The sequence below is a fragment of the Hemibagrus wyckioides genome, linkage group LG07 (assembly GCF_019097595.1).
Source record: "Hemibagrus wyckioides isolate EC202008001 linkage group LG07, SWU_Hwy_1.0, whole genome shotgun sequence".
NCBI lineage: Eukaryota > Metazoa > Chordata > Actinopteri > Siluriformes > Bagridae > Hemibagrus > Hemibagrus wyckioides.
The window spans coordinates 14021087-14042706 of NC_080716.1; the positions used below are offsets into that span (position 1 = coordinate 14021087).

The following is a 21620-nucleotide window of genomic DNA, read 5'->3' on the forward strand; positions in this document are numbered from 1 at the left end:
CGCCCATTCCTATTGAAAAGAGCTGGAATTCCCATCAGTAGCTCAGACTCACGTTGGTGTCGAATCCTACCACGTGACATATCCCAGCAATCCTATTGGCTGCTCTTCTTTACAGTCGGTAAATAACGGCGAGAAGGCGGAACTACCCCCCAAAAAATAGCGTAAGGTGGGTTTTCGGTGTTGCTGCATGATGCTGGCTAGTAGATCGAATGAAGGATGCATTAATCAGCTGAAGGTAAATGCTGCCACAATGAACTCTTCTACAAGAAGTGAAAGTGACTGGCAAGGACTAGTGAGCGAGGTGAGTGTTTAAGATCCGCTCGGAGACCAGCGCAGTGCAGGCTGCTGTGATGAGCTGGAACATATGGAACAGGATACGCAACACAAACAGCTGTTTTCATCTGCAAACTTATCATATAGTTTGTTTGTTTATTTATTACGCATTATCCAGTCAATACTCTATATTAAACAGGGATATATATAGATATATTTACGACGGCGTCAGCATACAGTTAGATTAGACAAGGACGTTAAGTGCAGGTGTGTGTGTGTTTACTGTGTTCGTCATGTGACATTTTTATGCTTTACCATCTTCAAACCTTAAGTTCCATGTGTCTTTTATTTTCAATTGACTAATGATATGTTGCAAAAGAATACATAGGCATCACAAGATAACAAATACAAGGACAAAACCATACACCAATCAGGCATAACATTATGACCACCTGCCTAATGTTGTGTTGGTCCACCTTTTGCTGCCAAACCAGCCCTGACATGTCGAGGCATGGACTCCACTAGGTCCCTGAAGGTGTGCTGTGGTATCTGGCACCAAGATGATAGCAGCAGATCCTTTAAGTACTCTAAGTTGTGAGCTGGGGCCTCCTTGGATGCCACCTTGCAACTTAAAGGATACCTACAGGACTCATTGGATGCTAACAAGACTTAATGGATACTTTTGATAGATACTGACCACTGCAGACCGGGAACACCCCACAAGAGCTGCAGTTTTGGAGATGCTCTGATCCAGTCGCCTAGCCATTACAGTTTGGCCCTTGTCAAACTCACTCAAATTCTTATGCTTGCCCATTTGTCCTGCTTCTAACACATCAACTTTGAGGACAAAATGTTCGTTTATATATATATATATTATTATTATTATTATTATATTCACTGCCTAATATATCCCACCCACTAACAGGTGCCATGATGATGAGATAATCAATGTTATTCACTTCACCTTTCACTGCACATAATGTTATACCTGATCGGTGTATATAAATACAAATGTCCTGTCTACAGAAATATAACTAGTGGGCTGTAAGAAAAACAGAATATTTCACACAGAAATCTTGCACTTAACTATATGACAGTTTTTAGGCACATAATGATTAGTTCTGTATGATATAATGCACACAGAAACTCCCCTAACAGGAAAATATTCAGCAATTATTATAACTAATTATAAATGGATAAAAAAGTATAACAGTATTATTTAATGCATATTGGCAAATTGTTGTAGTAGCAGTGTAAAAACAGTTTACAAAGTAGTAAAGCAAAGACATTTTTTAAATACTGATGTTTCATACTGGTTATGGTTATGGCATGTTGAATTTGAGGTTAACACATTTATCTTGCACTTTGAGTGTTCTACCCATCCTTCAAGTGCTCTGGATTCCCAGTGTGTGTGTGTGTGCGATTGTGCCCTGTGATGGGTTGGCACATAGTACAGAACAGGATGGATACTGGCTGTTTCTTTCAGTTTCAAAACCCTAAGTGGTTATGCAGTAATATATATATATTAGTATAATATAAATATTATTATTTGGTGAATAAATAAATAAATAATAAATAGATTGTATTGAGTCTGTAAACTAGTGGCTATTCTGTTTGTATTCACACAAAGGTTAGTAAAGATGTTTTATTCCATACACAGTTATGTCAAGTGAATTCTAGGCCAAAAGCTACACAAATAAAAGATACCATATTTAAAGGTTTCAGAGCATTTGTTCCAAAATGGCTGATTGCTACCTGCTGTATGACATGAACCATTTTGTTTTTAGTGGCCCGACTGTATTTTATTGACTCACTTGCAGTAAATGTAGCTGTGTTCAGAGATTAGTTTAATTTCATGGAGTTGTGGGATAGACGTGGTAAATGTGAATGAGGACTGGGATATCTGGGTTATGTGTGCCAACTGCTGTCTAGAGGCAAAAACAACCATGTCCATTGCAACAAACCTGTGCTGTGGTCTTATTTCTCATAGAGTTGAGTGTGAATGCTGTTCAGACACCATAATAGATCATAGCATTTGGTCATGTGAGGCATCAAACATAAACTTTGCTCTTTGTTTTTGTATTCTGTTTGTAACAGATATTTCTAGTGTTTGCTGTCCTGGTAATCCATTTGTAACTCAGAATGGCTTTATGTAAGCAGGAAGTATGGCACTGAGAAAATGAAACAGGTTGAGTCTTATCTCCTCCCCTCAAACAAAGCAGAGTATTTACTTTTCCAGGAGTGTCAAATTAAAATTGAGCCTGAACTCCGTGTTCTGTGTAGTTATATATCTGCAGGGTAGTTCATATCTGGAATACTTCATATAAATAAGATTGACGGGTGAATTTACCACTATGAGTGACAAAGTATAAGAATGGAAACGCATGAATAAATTGATTTGTTTGTTTTTATTTCCAGTTTTTGATATGCAAGCGTAAGCTGGAGAGTAAAAAGGAGGCTCTGCTGATTCTGTCTAAAGAGTTGGACACATGCCAGCAGGAGAGAGACCAGTACAAGCTGATGGCCAATCAGCTGCGTGAGAGACATCAGGGCCTGAAGAAAAAATACAGAGAACTTATTGTGTGTCCTATGAAGCATACTTACTCCAGCTGAATTTTTTTTTTTTGCAATATTTATGTTAAAGACAGAATTGCTTGAAATATGATGACAAATGTTGTTAGAACTGTACTGTAAGTTGCTTACTCTGGTACTCTGTGTTTCAGGATGGAGATCCTACATTGCCACCAGAGAAGCGCAACCAGGTGGGACTGTGATCAATAGAATATCCACCAGAGACAGGATTTCTCAATTCCGGTTGCCAAAACATCTAAATCAATTATTATGTGATGAGCTGCATGTGTTGTGTTAGGGAGAGGGAACACTTGATACTCTGCTGGGCAGTAAGCCTTCATTACAGAAGTGAATATTACCAAAGTAAGGTCTAAAAACTTTTACTCCTCACAGGCTATAAATCCTAACAGGTGAATCTTAGTGACAGACTGGTTAACTGTGTTTAAAAATGATTTGCCGGAAGCCAGGTTTATCTAAATGAATTTGGAAGTTAAAGAGAGTACAATCCAAGCACAGATGTATGAGAAGGAAATGAGAAGTGCTGGAAGATGTGTCAGATTGGAAAAAAATGCAAATTCCATGCAGTGTAGGTAAAACTACAGTCACAAAACAGTGCTGATTGGTCAGAAAGTGTCAGCTAATTTTCTCTAACAGCAGTGCTAAATATAGTGCCAGCTGCAAGTTAAGTCACAGGACTCGTTCTAACATATCATCATTTCTGTAGTAACAAATAACAGTGGGCTTTTTACGTCAACACGTTAAGAAAAACACAATTATTTCTATGAGGTTCTTTCTGAGGAGATGTTTTTTACTTCAGTTACCTGGTATAATGACTAACTGCATTTTGTTTTGCCTTATTAAATTCAAGTGACTAAAAATGTGGGTAGTGAAGGGGAATGAATAATTATAGCTGTTTTTCAAGTTGTGTTCATTACTAAATAAAAATGTTAGTAATTGGCAAATTACTGAGGTTTAAACAGAATAATATAATTCAGGACTAGCTATTATAGGAAAATAATCAACTCTGGGTTGGTATCAGTAACCAGACACCAGCTGTCATTGATTATTTTTCCTATAACACCATATTCTGTCATGTTTTATTCCTTACTTATCACAGGTCTATAATTTCCCTCTTAGACAGTATATGATCTCTCTCTCTCTCTCTCTTTCTCTCTCTCTCTCCCTCCCTCCTTTTTCTCTTTATATCTCTCAGGTAAATTTGGCACAGCTGTTGAGGGATTCACGGGACAGGAATAAGCAGTTAGCAGAGGAAGTGAAGGAGCTGACTCAGAGACTAACTGAGGCTCAGGGTGACAACAAGGTACACACCCACACACACACCCTTATAGCACTTTTCTTCCAAACAAGACCCAAACACAGCTGTGTGTGCTGATCTTGAATCAGTGAAAATACAACTTTATAAAAAAAAAGTTGTAAAAATACAATAAAAACGTAACATGGCTGAAATAGAAATATATAGAACCCTAGGTAGGGTGCACAGCTTTATTATTTTATATTCTATGTAGGCAAACAGCCTGAATAGAAAGCTACTGGGATTTGCTCTAACTAGAAGAAGATGAATTTTATTTGCTTTTATAAATACTGCTATGTGAAATCAAACCAAATAGTATTAAGTAAAACATTACAGTGGGCAAATAAATCAAAACTAAACACATTAAACTGTGATATGCCATCTAAAATCTATCAGAAAATCTTTTCACTTTGACAGGGGGAATATTTTTTTGCTAGATTTTCACTCTTATGAGGATTGCTGTCCAGTAGAAAATTGATTATAAGCCAGTTTGTGTTTGACCAGTTGATGGTCTGTGCTAATTTTAGCATATGTCCTGGCTTGAGTCTCATGGCATATGAGCAAAAAAACAAGTACTTGGGTTATGGCATGACTTGTGTGGTGGTATAACTGGTAACAAAATGAATGATCACAGTTAATTTGCTGAATTATACCACCTGCTGTAAAAAATCGGACACTTCTGCTTCCTCTACAGCTTTTAAGAATGACAATCACAAAACAGAGGCTTGGGGATGATGAAGTTGGCGTTAGGCACTTCCCAGCCCACGAGCGTGAGGATCTGGTCAGGCAGCTGGAGGAAGCTGGATTGCAGGTAAAGAGTCAGTGATGCCTAGATGCAAGTATAAACACAAGACACGTAAAAGCTTTAAAAAAAGCTTTGTGGGATAATACTGATGTATTTTCTATTATAGAATAAAACGTAAAAATATCTTAAGCTTGTGTTAACCACATACCTTATTTCAGGCATTTAATCAAAACCCCATTGACTTCAGGAGGATGGAACCCGAAATGCAAAAACACCAATTTATTTCTGCTCTATTCCTGCAGCACTCTATTCAGGATAACTTTAATACAGCATGTAACAGCTCGAAGTGTAATACGCTAATGTGGCTGATAAGAGTGTAGTACAATTATATCATGACATGACCTAATATATTGCCTCTAAACTTCTACTTTCACTTTTTATGACTGCTGAGATGTGTCATTACAGCACTCATTATTTGAGATTATAATCAAGCTGTACATCTTGGGACATGATGATTGAACTGTAAAAAGATTGACGGTGGTGAATAATAAAGGTAGAACAGTATTGAAGCAGTGCTGACAGTGTCTGACATCAGTGCAATATTATCCCTGTTTCAGAGAGAAGAACTGGAGAACTGCCTGAAGGCAGTGAGTGATGAATTGGAGGATGTGAAGGCAGAAAGGACTGTATACAAGGAGAAAGCTGATCGCCTCAACCTTGAGCTCAACCATGTATTGGGTGGTGGAGGCAAACGCATTGTGGATGTGGATGCTCTTTGCATGGAGAACAGGTCAGACGGTGTTTTATGTAACAGTTACAGCTATACACCAATCAGGCATAACATTATTAGCACTGACAGGTGAAGTGAATAACACTGATTATCTCATTTTGTCCTCAAAGTTGATGTGTTAGAAGCAAAAATGGGCAAGCGTAAGGATTTGAGCGAGTTTGACAAGGGCCAAATTGTGATGGCTAGATGACTGGATCAGAGCATCTCCAAAACTGCAGCTCTTGTGGGGTGTTCCCGGTCTGCAGTGGTCAGTAACCTTCAAAAGTATCCATTTAGTCTTGTTAGCATCCTTTGAGTCCTGTAGGTATCCTTTCTGTAAGTTGTGAGGTGGGGCCCATGGAGGCCCCAGCTCACAACTTAGAGTACTTAAAGGATCTGCTGCTAACATCTCAGTGCCAGATACCACAGCACACCTTCAGGGATCTAGTGGAGTCCATGCCTCGACAGGTCAGCAAAAGGTGGACAATATTAGACAGGTGGTCATAATATTATGCCTGATCAGTGTAGTAATCCAGGCTAAACATTAACGTGCCAGAGCCTTGCTTATTATTATGAAGCTTTCTAGTGATTAATCATACTATTGAATGCCTTATATTCAATCTGTTTTTTTGTTTGTTTGTTTGTTTTTTTTTCTCAATTTAATGGGACCTGATGCAGGCCAGGGTGCTTTCACAATAGCTAGATGACCAAAAAGCAAGGAAGTGATGAATATTGTTCACAGAAAGTATTAAATTCACTCATTTTTTATGTATTTAACATTGGTCCTATATTCCCAGTGCTGTCTATGATTTTTTGTAAGCACTTGCAAAAGGTTTGTTTATAGTTTTGTCACTGTTCAGAGCAATAAATAATAGAGTACATGTTATTACCACCTCTCAACAATTTATGTTTACTTCGGTGTGATTATGTACAGTGTGAAGCTGAACTCCACCAAAAATTGTACACAAACCTCAAGTATTCATTTCACTCTGATTCAGCTTCTACAAACAGAATAATGTCTGAATATAGAGTGCACATAGAATAGGTTCATTAGAAATGAGACTCTGAATCCCAGAACCTGATATTTAAATGGCAGTCTAACAAATGTAGAAACAGCTACTTTAACTTCCAGTCTTCCATGCAGAACATTTAAACTTTGTTATATTGTAAGGCTTGTGAATGTTCAAACCCATATCCAGAGACTGAGATGGTCATTGCAAACAGTGATTTTGTGTTTCTTTACCATTGTCTTGTTGATTTAGAAAAATGCTTGACTCACCATCTTGTTGAAAGCTCTACTGATGGCCAAGTTTAAATCTTGTGGCAGAGGCAACTAAGTTTTAGGCTGAAATATTATTCCATGATCAAAAGCTCATCTCAATCACCAACCACAAACCAGCCCCAAACCCTCATTGATCCATAAAATACATTTTGATTTTGGTCTCATCAGACCAACACATGATTTGAATTATTTATAGCACTAATTGTGCTTAATGGTATTCTTTCCTTCTTATGTATTTTTTATAACCATTACTATGCATTTCTTTGTTTTTTTTAAATACTAGTACAGTCCTATATGTATTTTTTGAGAGTGAATGATAAAGTTCTAATAAGAATGATTTTACTGGAACTCAATTAAACTATTTTTTCTAATGTATGAATGGAAACAGTTTTTTTTTTTGGTTAAATTATGCAATCATTTCTTTAATAATTCTGGCGGCACTGTATGTTCTAGACAAATACTTGCAGTAACCTATTGTTTTTTCCCCCCTTCAAATTTAATTTGTTTTAGTACTTCACATTGCCATGTCTCATTTAACTAGGTATTTGCATGAGAGGCTGAAACAAGTTCAAGAAGAAGTCAGTCTGCTGAAAACAAACATAATGAAATACAAGGTATGAATTAAAAAATGAAGTATTTATAGGATAAAGGTTTATGCTTTTAATGGAAGTAAAACATATTCCTCCAGGAAGCTGCTTCTGTACGTGTATGTTTGTTCGCAGAATGCCCTGGACCGAAGAAAGAACTCTAAAACAACTGGAAAATCTAATACTAGTGCACTTACTGGTGTGCTCTCTGCCAAACAGGGTAACTGGACAGTAACTCTGAAGTGAATATTTCAGTGCTAAGATGTGAAGAATTAGTGAATTATTCAGTTTGCTCTGTTCACATGTTTTTAACTGGAAATCTTTATATCAGATTGCTCTCTTCCGTCTCCCGTGTCTTCTTTCTTTTCTCATATTCACTTTCACACACCGCACACAAACCACGTTTCACTGCAGTGCAAGATTTATTGTCGGAGGATAATGGATGTGGTCTTCCAGTCACGCCTCAGTCTCTCTCTGACCTGAAGTCTCTGGCCATGGCTCTGCTGGAAACTATTCATGAAAAGAACATGGTTATTCAGCACCAACGCCAGACTAACAGGTGTGTGTGTGTGTGTGTGTGTGTGTGTGTGTGTATGTACACCGATCAGGCATAACATTATGAGCACTAAGAGGTGAAGTAAATAACACTATCTTCTCATCATGTCACCTGTTAGTGGGTGGGATATATTAGGCAGCAAGTGATACATATACCTTTTCATATGAAATTTGGTTGTTTTTTTTTTGGAAAAGTAATATTTGTAGTTTTTGCATATCTAAATTCATTTTTAGAGACTCCTAAAATAAACATTTCATTTGTGTTTTATAATCACTTACAGTGCCAGAGACTTTTGCACAGTACAGTATTTCTGGACTGAGATCACACTTGAAAATGCTTACTGCAGATGTATGGTTGTTTTTTGTATGGATGTCTAGAGACTGACAGTTCAAGCTTTGGTGTTGATGTTCCTTTAACAGGATTTTAGGGAACCGTGTTGCTGAGCTTGAGAAGAAATTGAAGACTCTGGAGGTATCTGGGCTTTGGAGTTTACCAGGTCAGTGCTGCGTTCTAATAGTCTGACTGTTAATTGCAGTTTTACACTCATTTCATCTTATATTTTTGTTGCTATATCTGTTAACTAAAACACCACACATACAAACACATGTATCAGTGTATGTGGTTGTGAAGATCTGCCACAGTACAAGCAATGAATATAGCAATGTTAAATAATATGTATGGCTATATCTTGCTTAATGTTATTAAAACTTTAAAATCTGGGTGAAAAACAGTTTCATCTACACTAACTGGTCACTTTATTAGGAGCAAATGCTTTGTAGGATTGCTCTCCAAACAGCCATCGTTCTTCATGGCATGGATTCCACAAGGTGTTGTTAAAATACCTTTGACATTCTGGTGCATGCTGACGTGAGTGCATCACATATTTGCTGCAGGATTTTCAGCCACACTTTCATCTCTTGATCTCTTTATCTCTTGTTCTACCACATCCCAAAGGTGCTCTGTCAGAATCAGATCTGGTGACTACAGAGGCCATTGAAATGCACTGAACTCATAATCATGTATTTGGAAACATTTAGAGATTATTTATTGTGCTGGAAGTAGCCATTATATGATAGGGAGATTGGTTGGATGCATGGTGTCCAAGGTTGGCCCTATGGATTCATGCTGTCGACACCAAATTCTGACCCTACCATTAAATATCAAGATTTACCAGACCTGAAGATGCCTTCTGCTGTTGTAGCCCATCTGCCTCAAAAGTCACATGGTCTGAGATCCTTTTCTGCTCTGCATGGTTGCATTTAAGTTAATGTGGCCTCCATGTCAGTGTGAACCAATCTGGAGGATTGCTCGAATTTGCAGGTGTAATAAAGTGGCCGGTGAGTGTATATCTGTATTCAGCCCAGCATTAGCAGTGCCTGCATGTCAAGCCTTGCTGTATGAAAATCACATCAGATATAAAATTTATTATGTTTTCTCTCCTTTCCTTTGCTGCTTTGTTAAGGTCTGACCTACAGCATATCAGTGGGATTAGGGAGTATGTTTATGTCCCTCTGGCTTTTGCTTCATTATTATGTGTTAGCAGGATGCTTAGCACCTGCCCCCTAACCCACCCCTTTCATTTCTTCATCATAAATACCTTCCATAAACACTCCATCCTTCTGTGACTTTTGTGTATGTTCAGAGCTTACACCCCAAGCCCTAATGATATAGAGTTAATACCTTTCTCCTCAAACTCACCATATCCAAGTCATATAAGTCTTGATCATCAGCTGATAAGTTTAGTAGATAATTTATGTTTATTAGGCTAAGTGGTCTGTACTGTAAATTAGAAGTGCAAGCACATGCTTAATATCAGCAGCAAATAAACGAAATAAAACCATTAGCTTTTCTGTGTCATTATAGACCGATAATTCCAATCTCAGCAAGTCAAAGATTCTCATTTGTATTTAGGTATCTGATCTCCCTTCTGTGAAAGTAGATGCCGTGGTGTTACCACCAGTGAGTTAAATGGTGTTCGGGTGGGCAGATTTGTTCTGCACAGGTAACGAAGCAGTTATAGAGATGATATAGGAATAGCTCAGTGACAAAGAATACCTCAGGGGGAAAAAATGGACTCAACTTTATTTTTGATTCACTGACAGTCCCAAAGTGTGTAGAGATGTGCTCAGTGGTGCGTTAGGAATAGATGTTCTTTAGATGTTTGCACACTGCTTTTTTCAGTATGACGCATTTGACAAAGTAATGAAAGTACATTCAAGCTGAGACAGAACAAGCCTGAAATGTATGATTATGGATATATTTAATTTAAAACTTTTGGTTGCCACTTTATTACTACAACAGTCTTTGTTTTATTACATTTTGGTTAATATATAGATGGGAGGAATACAGTGGCCTAGTGGGTAATTCTGTTAACTGTACCCCTAGATATGAAAGACAATGTAAATGTATGAGTGTATGGTTCTCTGTAATGGACTGGGTTCCCTCCCAGAATTCTCAGGATAGTCTCACTGACCAGGATAATGTAAGTACTTGAAATGAATGAATTAACAATAAATATACTTTTATTTAAAAGCACTGTAGAACTAAATGCTTTTGATGCTAGCTCCTTTTTATCTAAGTTTATCAAAGCATGGCCAATTTTATTTGAACTGTTATGCCGTTACCTTGATGGACTTAATGCATTTACCATCCAAAGCACTGTCATAGAGAAGGACAGGGCTCTCATTCTCCATCCACAAGAGGGCAGTGTGGCTCTTTCACCATTTTCCAAGTCAAATCCGATGCACTGTGGCCCAGGGAAGCTCGCCTGTCGTAAGACTGTCTTTCTACCACCATAAAGCTGACAAGCATCCATTACAAAAAATGATTGCCCACATTACGAACACATTTGGGGAATGTGTTGTTATTAGTGGAATTTGTAGACGAGACAGAGGGCCTCGCGGCTCGCCCTACGAAGGTAAATGCAGCAGGGAGGGAAGTGAGTGGCCTTGTGAAAACAGACAGCCTGTACCAGTTAATGCCAGAGAGAAAATAGAGGAATAATGTGACCATGAGGATGGGAAATGTCAGCATTTCATTACGTATTAAGAGCACAACCTGCACATAGTGCAGAAATACAGGCAATTCATCTGCATAGAAATGTTCAGTAGTAAAACTGTGTGAATCATTTTTCCAGTCAGCTCATCCCCTGTTACTGTCTCTTTAGGAGACAGCTTGTGTTTAGGTGCTGTGTTTGTGATGACAGACTCATGGTCATGTCACAATTTGAGCACAGACCAGTGTCTTCACTTTCCTGCCTTTGTATGCATACAAAAGACAGGCAGGTGCACATTTGCATGGGACAGTGTGGGCACTTTTATTGTGGAAGTTGTATTAATTGTGAAGAATAGCATCCTTTTGTAGCTAGTTTGTCTGTATGAGAGAGACAGAGAGAGAAACAGTGTGTGTGTGCGAGTGTGTGTGTGTGTGTGAGAGCGAGAGAAAGAGAAAGAGAAAGAAAGAGAACGAATGACAGACACAGGAAGACAGAGAGAGAACGGATGGATGGGCAGCTGCCAGGTGGGAATAGCCACTCATCCATCCATTCCGCTTTGCGCAGCAGGCTGTGCCAAGCGTCCATCCTACTCTGCATACCAAATTAGCCTAAGTTTTTAATTGGTTCTGAGGTGCCTTTCTACATCACATCAATGACCTTTTCAAACCAAGAGAGCTGAACATGGTGCTTTTTATGCATCACTCATTCACCACTAGAAAATAATAACCACATTTATTATGTATGGATGTGTGGGTTAGAGATGGGGATGAACAGAGAGAGACTGAGAGAGAGAGATTTACCATCTAGTTAAGTATGCTTAACAGCCTTGCTTGCCACTCTCTCCTTTGGATATTTGTTCAGAATATAACCATCACTAAACCACCCCTCATTGTGTCATAGCATTTGTGGGGTTTTTTTGTTTAGTTTTTTTACTTTAATGTCTATAGCAAATACATACTAATGGTACATTGCACAAACCTTACCCGTATATATTGGATACACTAATTTGCCAAGAAACTGTTGGTAAACAGAATTATCCCCACTGCTTTAACTTAATTATAAGGTATAGAAGGATCAATTCACAAGACACAACATTGCTGTCCTTTGATATAGTAGTCCTTTATCTAATATATGGTTTCCTGGAACGTGCTTTCGAGACGGATCAAACGTGTAAGCACCAGCAACTACTATCTGTGATGGCACGGGTCTATAGTGGAAATGTGCCTGTGAGCAGCATATGGCTTTAGACTGTGATGCATACAGCTGGCACTAATGAAGACAGATGACAGAGTGTCTGTAGCCACTTCCTCTGTGTGTGAGGGTGTGTTTAGTATGTTTTCTTCCAGTGTGTACTGATTGGCATCTCTAAGTTGCCTGTAGTTTGTGAATGGGTGTGTGAGAGTTTGCAATTGTGCCCTACAGTGGACTGGCAACCTGGGACTGGTTTGAGGTTGAGGTTAGGGTTTTGTGTATTGAAGACAGGGTTCTGTGTTGTGAGGTTAATTTTAGGGTTTTATGTATTTAGGTTAACGTTAGAGTTAGATGTAGTGAGGATGATATCAGGGTTGCTTAGGTTGCATTATTGGATCTCCAGAATTAGAATCTGACACCCCTGTCCTGTACAGTCCAATTGTTTTTGTCCATCCCATCTCGTCATCCCTGAACCATTCATTCTGACCCATTCATGCTGCTAAAGTAGTCATCTTAAAGAATTAAATTATAATACTATTTTCCCCTCTTGGTCTTGGTGTTCAGCAGGAGGTAAAGATGACATTATTTTGACTGAGAGTCAGCGTGCCACGCCTCCCTCCTCTCTTGCCCTTCCCTTACAGCCTGTGCCCAGTGAACGGCTGACTGATTCACAGCCCCCTGCAGGTGAGGGGGTGTAATTGTGTGTAACTGAAACCACTGTTCTCTAATTGTGCCCTCAACTCAATGCTAAAGAGCCATAATTAGCTTGATCACTCGCTGTATCTCGTCCTGCATGTGTCTCCATGAACGCACCTCTGCTTCACACACACTATTATCACTGTGGTGGCTAAATGGCCGATCCTTCTCAAATGCCATGGCATTTTGCAAATGCTAGCAAATTCTCGCCCACTGACATTCACCAACTTTTGGAACGTCTTTGGAGAAGGGATGGTCCATAAATATGGATGCCAGCCATACTGTGAACTGCTTCTCTTTTCACTCATACTCGAGAAAGCTGTGGAAGTGTTTAACCTTTTGCTTGCATGCATCCAGACATGGCTCAGTAATCCAAGAGAATGGTTGTCAATCGCTTCTCCACATGGATGACTTCACATCACAGTGCTGCTTTTAATATGCTTGTGTGAAAGCACTCCTGTAAATAAATCTATTTCTGCTATTGAGAGGCAATTTAGGCATTCCAAAATATGCTTTTGCTTGATTTTCTTGACTTTATTCGTCTTAATATCGGCCTATTTTATATCAAGGCTATTACTTTATGTAGACGTTTTATAAGATGAGCTGTCTTGGAGTTGTTGAGAGCCTACCACACTGCACACATTAGCCCACAGGGCACTGCTTCATTAGCAATGGCACTAAAACAATGACCATTAATCTTCTTTGTCCCCCTGACTGATTCAGATGACAGGACAGGAAGTGGAGGGTTTTTGCCATGGGAACTGGACACAGCTGGCGATGACAGCTTCCTGAACGTGTGGCCTCACTCCCGCCCCAATCCAGACGGAGGTGGAGACGAGGTGGAGACACCTGTCACCTCTGAGCAAAGGGAGGAGACTTGCGGGCTGGAAATCATGCAGCAGGCAGAGCAGCGGCTGTGTGATGAAGAAGTGGAGCCAGTCGCAGAGATGCAGCCAATCACAAAGCAGCATCCTGTTGTCGAGGAGGGGGAAGTTGTAGAGGTGGACAGCAGCTTGAATGTGGAGGAAGGTGAAGATGCTGCAATGGCACTGGCTTCTCCAGCATCCGACAGCTCTGATTATTCTCCACATCTCAGTTCAAGGCGCATCTGTGACCAAAGCCAGCATGAAGACTTTATGTGTCATGATTTTAGACAGATTTTAAGTGTAGCTACCGACCCTGAAGATGTGTTGGAAGGGAACTTCTCAAGTCTTGCCTATGTTTCCAAAGAGCCTACCACGGCTTCATCTCGCACACCAAAGTGGGAACTGGACTACCAATCAGGAGAGACGGATAGCTGTCACAGTGAAAGTGTGGCTTAAATATTGACCAAATTTCATTTTATGAGATTTCATTTTATAACAGAATGAAATCTCTAAAGCAAAAGTTTTTCAGTTCTTCTTTGCTGCCCTGAATGTTTCATGGTTTCCATAAAAAGGCCTTAATATTTAGTCAATGACCTCGATCAGACATTGTAGATAAGAACAAATATAAAATATGAAACATGCAGGGCCCAGCTAAATATGAAGTAAAGTGTGTATACTTCACACCCATATCTCAAAATATTCCAGGAATATTCCTGCAGCCTAAAAACCAGTGCATGCTGTAGTGATTTTTGAGTTTTGCTTTAGTTCTACTCGTCTTTTTCTGTTGAATTACAGTGGGTACATTTACGAATCCTGAGTATAAATTAAGTATAATTTAAGTTTATCATTAGCAACAATGGGATAAGTTGTGTGCTCACTCTGAACTTTATTTAAATGTACATGTGTCACAGACTGCATCCTGTACTGTACATATATCACACCAGTCTAGAGTCTAGACTAAGATGTCAATGAACAACTCAATATCTTACATGTGTTTACACTTTATGTCAGTTTAGTATTGTGGTTAAAGGGTCTTGAAACAAGTCTAAGAAACTCTTTCAGCACTGATTGTCATTATTTTTCTTGCTTTTGTTACAGTATCCTACATCCTGTTACAGTATACAGTTGTCCTGATTGCTGATACCATATAGTTTCTACATTCTTTACTTTCTTTACTACCATTCGTTTTGGAGAAAAGGTCAGGCAAGTCTTTGTGTGTATCATACAAATGATGTAGCTGTCAAAGAACCACACACACACAGATCTTGCACAAATTACATTTGAATCACAAATGATTCATAAAACTTGTCAAATTGTTTCCAATCATAATGGTATTGCTGTTTACAGAACTAATTATACACTAATTTATACGTTTACAAATGTAGATTGTGGCTGCACTCTGCTTTTTTGCTGCATGTGCCTTATGCAAAATGAACTGTGCTTTTCTGGCAGGAGAGACGAGTCATGGTAATGGGATGATATGTAGGGTTTCTTTTCTTTTTTTAGTCTCTTGGCATTACGTTCATGTCAAAATATCTTGTATACTCTGATGTGGTATACCTGTTTAATTAAATATCAATATATATTTTCTCAAAATGTCAAAGCATCAAATTCGTCCCCATTTTCTGTTCTTGAACCCGTGCTCCATGTGTAACTTAAATGCACGATGCACATATTATCGATCCATTCAGAAATTGTAGTTCTAAATGTTACTTAGTTGTATTATCTTTGTCAAGTCAAGAGTCAAGAAGCTTTTATTGTCATTTCAACCATTTCTTGCTGGTGCAGTACACAGTTAAATGAAACAACATATCTCTAGGATCATGGTGCTACATAAAACACTACATAAAATGCTTGTGTGCAAACATTTGCAAAAGCACACATTGTAACCCAAATTTCAGAAACAAGCAACATTGTAATGCAACTTTTCCACCAGACTTGTGTTTGACAGTACAGTGGCACTGGTGTCTTAGAATCTCCCAGATCCCCTGTGCATGTAGCTACTGTTCTGTGAAGGCCACAAGAGCAGCACTGTTAAATCGACACACTTGTGCATGTGCTAAATACTGATTTCTTTTGCAGAGGTAGCTTCTACTCTTATACATCCTCTTGCTTGCTTATTTTCAGGACTCAATTACTACTTCCCAGTTCATTTCAGGTTGTCCACATACACACACACACACACACATACATTTCGTCTCACCATGGACTCAGCTGGCAGTCAGCTTTTATGAGCAAACGCATGATCTAAGCCAAAAACTCAATTGTGTATTCTGCTGAAGGCATGGCTTTTCTATTTTTGATCTCACTTTGCTATATTCATACACACACACACACATTGCCACACTCCTTCTCAGTCATACGGGCAGAAATTCTGGAGAAGCCAGGTGAGGGTGAGGCGGCATGCCAGCTGATGTATCTGATGTGTCATGTTGGCGGGCTGCATGGAACGGCAGGCTGGATTATGCTCTACTGAAGCTGTGCACAGAGCCACCGCTGTGCCAGTCTAGCCCACAAGTGATTATGGGAAATTAGCCACATGGAACACTGGGAGTCCACTTACCTTTTCTTAGGAGGGTTTGTGTAAATGTGTGTATTGGAAAATGTGCAACACATCATATAGAGGAGCAGGAGCTTAAAACAAGAGCGAATACATGCATTGGAAAGCTATTTATAATAATAGGATAATTGAAAGAACCTTTTTTTAACACATAAAGAACAAATACTTTAGAGACAAGATCACAGATTGATGCTAGAGTTTTAGCCGAAACACTATACATGACAAAAGGATGAAATAAGGAGCGTTATTTGAATTCTTATGACACTGAACCCTAAAAAAGTGTAGAGGGGAGAACCCTTGGAATGAGTGTTATGGTAACGTATGAAGAAGACACAGGGATCTCGCAACAGGTTAGAATCCTAAAGTTTGGTAGCAACTTTAGTTTGTATGTTTGCAGGCACAGAGGGAGTATCCGCTTTGCGTCATCCTTTCATTGCTCCCACAGATCATCTGAGTCACTGTTTATGACAGAAGAGAAGCCCGCCCAATTCATTACTCCTTTCTCTGCTACTGCTTAACTTGTCTCGGCTCCAGCGAGCTCAGGGGGAAATCAAGATGTTGATATGATGCCGATTGAAGTCGACAATCTACTTCACACCCTCCATCCTCCGCATCAGCCCAGCGTCCCCATCACACGCCCCCACTGTCTCGGTGTCAGATCGTCAGTCTCCTGCCACAGCTACTCCACAGGAAGGAGGATATTCCCAACTCACTCTTAGGTTGTTTTAGACAAAGAACAGCACATTGGTTCAGGAGGATGCACACAGACACTGTTCAATTATTCATAGAGGAATAAGGAGACACTGTCAGATCTGAGTGCAGGTATGAGTCTAAGATGGGTTGTGCTTTCAGTCAGGAGTGTGGAAAGTAAGATCTGAAAATGAAAGAAATATATCAGCATGTTGCATCTTAATGGTGAATAACAACCACCTATACTTAAATGTTAGTCTTCCATCTATTATCCATTTAAAAGAAACATACTGTTTGTAATATTAAGAGATTTATTATTATTTATATGTATCTATGATTGGTAATTCTGTATATTTGGTAATGCTTGGCCTTTGATACAGTGCAGTTGTGCAGCTATGCTGAGTCCAACACGCTGTTCAGGACCTGATGAGCCAACAGCATCCCTGACTGACAGGTAGTGCTTCTCTTCTCTCAGTGTGAGATGATTGAGTTTGAGGGGGAGCCACTAGAGCTAAGAGGAAAATGAGGCCACTCGATCTGTGTCAGGTGTCTCATGAGATATGTGTGTGTATGTATGTGTGAAGGCCTTGTACGGTCAATAGACATTATGGCCAAACATTATGTGAGCTCACACTAATTAGAGTTAGGCTTCATATTTTGTTAGAAAAAAGTGCACAAACTATCTGGCTTCTTTAAAATGATAGTTTTACCGTATATTATGGTATATATATTATCAAGGATGCACTTTTATGGCAAGTTTTAGGTAAGATGTATTATGAATACCAAGGCTATAGACATAATATTAGCACATTATTATTATTTAAACACACACAATTTAAATATAAATTCCTCTCCATAGTTTGCACAGGACATATTTATGCAGTTGTATATCACCCAAGACATACCCACAACTGCACATTTAATTCAGACGCCAAATCTGCACTCTGTACTACTCTTCCTTACTGGCAGCTACCCTTATATGAAAATGTTTATCATATCAGTTAATTGAAGCTGCCAAATGACATGCACTGCTCCAGGTACACACTGATTTAGATGGTAGTGTAGTGGGTAGGATTGCCGCCACACAGCTCCAGGTTCCTGGGTTCAGTTATGAGTTTGAGTTACTGTGCGAAGAATCTATCATGTTCCCCCTGTGTCCATACGGGTTCCCTCTGGGTTCTTTGGTTTCCTCCCACTTCCAAAAAAGTGTGAATGTGCATTGAGTTGTCTTTATTTGTCACATATACATTACTGCACAGTGAAATTCTTTCTTCGCATATCCCATCCTTCGGGGTTGGGGTTAGAGCACAGGGTCAGCCATGATGCAGCACCTCTGGAGCAGCTTGCTCAAGGCCCCAATGGTGGCAGCTTGGCGGTGCTGAGGCTTGAACCCCGATCTTCCAGTCAACGACCCGAAAGCCTTAACCACTTGAACTACCACTACCCATGTATACAAGCTGGCATTGAAGTTTATTTCCACCTCATGCTAGTGTTCCAGAAATAGGCTGGAGAATGAATAAATACATGAACAAAATCCTGCAAGATGCTCACCAATAAAAGAAAAGGACTAACGGGACTTTTCTAGTGTTTCCAAAAAGGTTATTTCATTTCATGTTGTATGCACACAGGAAAACCTAACCCAAATGAGGATGGCATCCCTTCTGAGCCTGGTTCCTCTCAAGGTTTCTTCCTAATGTCATCTCAGGGAGTTTTTCCTTGCCACCATTGCCACAGGCTTGCTCATTAGGGAAGAAATAGGAACAAAATAGTTACTTTACTTTAAACTTTATAATTATTTTTTTTCCTACTCTGTTTCTGTACTTTTGTACTGCTTTGTCCATTGTTATAGTCAATTACACTTCACTACACTTTTTCCACTATACAGTATATGTACTACATTATAAAGTATGTAGTAAAACTTTATTGTAAAGCTTTAAGATGGACAATACCACTGCTTCTCATCATCTCATCACCTTATTTCACATATATCTTACATTTCTTATATATATTCTATATTTTATACATATTCTGTATACACATATACCCTACCTTACTTTATTTATATTTATATTTTATTTATATTATATTCTATTTTTATGTTACCTACTGTAAATTATAGTTTTTTAATATATTTTATAATTGTAGTTTTTTTTATATTTTATATTACATATTTTATATTTTACATTTTACCTTGTCTTTTTCTGGCCTTATTCCTTTTCCTTTTCAAGGGTCAAAGAAAATAGTCATGTAAGCATTTCACTGCATATCATACTGTGTACGATTATGTATGTGACAAATAAAATTTGTATTTGATTTGATTTGAAAACTTGAAATTGTTTAAATACAGCAAAACTTTTATATTTTAAATTCATAACAATATTCCTGATGAAGCTTGGCACACTGTATACCAGTATCTAGTGTTTCAACCATGGCAACAAATTGGCAGATCACACCTTGTCATCTTGTGCTTGACCCTGGCCACACAAGTGACTGATGTTGGCTTCTCACATTCTTCCTTAACTTATTTATTGGATCCAGTTATTGTTTTTGTGCTGCCCATATGGAAGATCCCAAAGAGACCTTATGAAGAAGCACACAGAACATTGAGTTTTATACCTTAATTTATTGTCCATTTGATTTGTTTCTAAACTGAGAACTGGGGTTGTATATAGGTTCATGGTTGCTGGATACATCATAAATCTTATGGACCTCTGCTGTTGGATTAGAGTTCTTACAAGCTCATATCTTCAGCTAAGAGTTTCTTAGGTAGTTTACACACTCCTTGTGTAGTTCACAAATTCATAAATGTACCACTTAATGCTGTGAAATATATCCAACAGAAGCATTGTATTCTTATTCTTTTTGATGTTTATTTTACCAACCAGCAAGTAAAACTGGTGGCTAGTATATATTTGGTTACAAATGTTATAAAAATGTCTTTTTGTTTATTATGTATTATAAACTAGATACGAAATTCTTTCAATGCTATGGCTTAAAATGTCTCTGGTGAAAGTGTGTCAGAGTTTCATGTAATTCTCTGTTATGTAAAGGGCTTAAACAGTCACATCCACATTTAAAAGCTTTTGGGGAAATATGCTGGACTAATCTTCCCAAAATGCTGATCTAGTTCTTTAGACATGCTAACGAATCACAATAGTCTACAGATATAATGATGATCATGGCTTCTCCATTTGTGTTTGTAAAATTACATTAGAATGTATTTATTATGCTCTAAACACTACTAATTTGTTTCCTTCATCCATCTCTCATGCTTCCTTGTGTTCTGCGTTGTTCATATCACTCCCCATCTGCATGGTAAGTTTTTCCCACAGGCTTGGATTCGAGATGCCAATGACACATCCAGCAATCCTTCTTCCAGCATTCCCACTTCGTCTGCTCTCTTCATTTGACCCTAACCCTTGATCATCTTCCTTCTCATGGATCACAACGGCACGTCCCAAAATGGACTGACCTCCAAACAGGGTACCTCCTTCCATGTTTAGATGTTGCCTTATAGTTCCATTGATGGCCACATAGTTGCCCAAATCACCAGGGTGTGCAGGATGGTCCACCCCCAGGGGATTATAGTGTGGACCAGCAGTGATGCATCCTTGGCTCAGGTCTCCATACTGATGGATGTGAATAGCTCTCTTTTGCTGGTCACCAGTGGGCAGGCCATGAGCATTAACCAGCACTTGTAGTATGCCTACTGGGAAGATTTGTTTGAAGAGAACTTGTCCATATATTTCAGGTTGGCCAGTGGGAAGTTTAGAGTCAGGTATTAGTTCACAGGTGGCAAAAAGAGTTCCATTGAACCGGGTAACCTCCATAGGAGCTTCAACAACAGATGTTTTGCTATGATTAAATGCAATCCCTTCTCCAGTGTGCACCCATGTCAAAAGTAATAGCAGCATACTACTTCCCTTATTCTGAAACATATACAAGAGTGGAACTATGATGCGTATTAATATTTACTAGAATTAGTATAGAATTTCTAACATTGTCAAAGTTATCATACTTATTTGTGCAGTCTCAAATGGAACTGCTAAATTCACACAGAAAAACACCAAGCACCCACTAATCCCCCAGTAAATGTACATTACCATTTCTGTAGTTCTGATCCCAACTGAGTCAACAGCCAAAATGTGGAAACTTGGACTTTCTACCCCACTGCTGTTCACGAGCCTGCTGACGTGATATTTATTGATCGTCGTTAGTTACCCAGAGTTAGAGAAAGTTTTCGAGAGCAAACACTGCCTAAATTCATGAGTTGCTTTCTATTGTGAACAATGACGTATATATATATACATATATATATGTTTGCAAGATATAGTGCTCTAGAAGATAAACTGCAATGCATTTTCTTATTCTATATATATATATATATATATATATATATATATATATATATATATATATATATATATATATATATATATATTGAGTAGTTTTACTCAAAATATTGTTGAGGACAAGAATAAGAAAATGCACTGCAGTATATCTTCTAGAGCACTATATCTTGCAAAC

General features: G+C 38.6%; 2 protein-coding genes across 6 annotated transcripts; one reads left to right on the forward strand and one right to left on the reverse strand.

The window, feature by feature from the left end:
* Window positions 1–120: 120 nt before the first annotated feature.
* ccdc149a (coiled-coil domain containing 149a) lies at window positions 121–15446 on the forward strand. 5 transcript variants are annotated; one of them, XM_058395011.1, is made up of 13 exons: window positions 121–301; window positions 2692–2853; window positions 2997–3035; window positions 4058–4165; window positions 4851–4967; window positions 5519–5691; window positions 7494–7566; window positions 7675–7759; window positions 7954–8098; window positions 8515–8591; window positions 9558–9590; window positions 12846–12965; window positions 13701–15446. In XM_058395011.1, exons 1-13 carry the CDS (start codon window positions 188–190, stop codon window positions 14297–14299), a joined length of 1845 nt encoding a protein of 614 aa, XP_058250994.1. In that variant the 5' UTR covers window positions 121–187; the 3' UTR covers window positions 14300–15446. The 5 variants fall into 5 exon arrangements, with proteins under 5 accessions (XP_058250994.1, XP_058250995.1, XP_058250996.1 ...); XM_058395012.1 differs by having other exon boundaries at window positions 12849–12965; XM_058395013.1 differs by lacking the exon at window positions 9558–9590.
* A 4913-nt stretch (window positions 15447–20359) lies between these two features.
* On the reverse strand, window positions 20360–21276 carry sod3a (superoxide dismutase 3, extracellular a). The gene is made up of 2 exons (XM_058395159.1): window positions 21197–21276; window positions 20360–21022 (listed from the first exon to the last, which is right to left on the reverse strand). Exons 1-2 carry the CDS (start codon window positions 21197–21199, stop codon window positions 20360–20362), a joined length of 666 nt encoding a protein of 221 aa, XP_058251142.1. The 5' UTR covers window positions 21200–21276.
* Between the last annotated feature and the right edge of the window lie 344 nt (window positions 21277–21620).

Bases quoted from the DNA above. Each gene is read 5' to 3' on its own strand.
- ccdc149a (XM_058395011.1), top strand. From the start codon at position 188: ATGATGCTGGCTAGTAGATCGAATGAAGGATGCATTAATCAGCTGAAG. The intron at 302-2,691 runs GTGAGTGTTTAA...TTTTATTTCCAG, and splicing joins GGCAAGGACTAGTGAGCGAG to TTTTTGATATGCAAGCGTAA. The intron at 4,166-4,850 runs GTACACACCCAC...CTTCCTCTACAG, and splicing joins AGGCTCAGGGTGACAACAAG to CTTTTAAGAATGACAATCAC.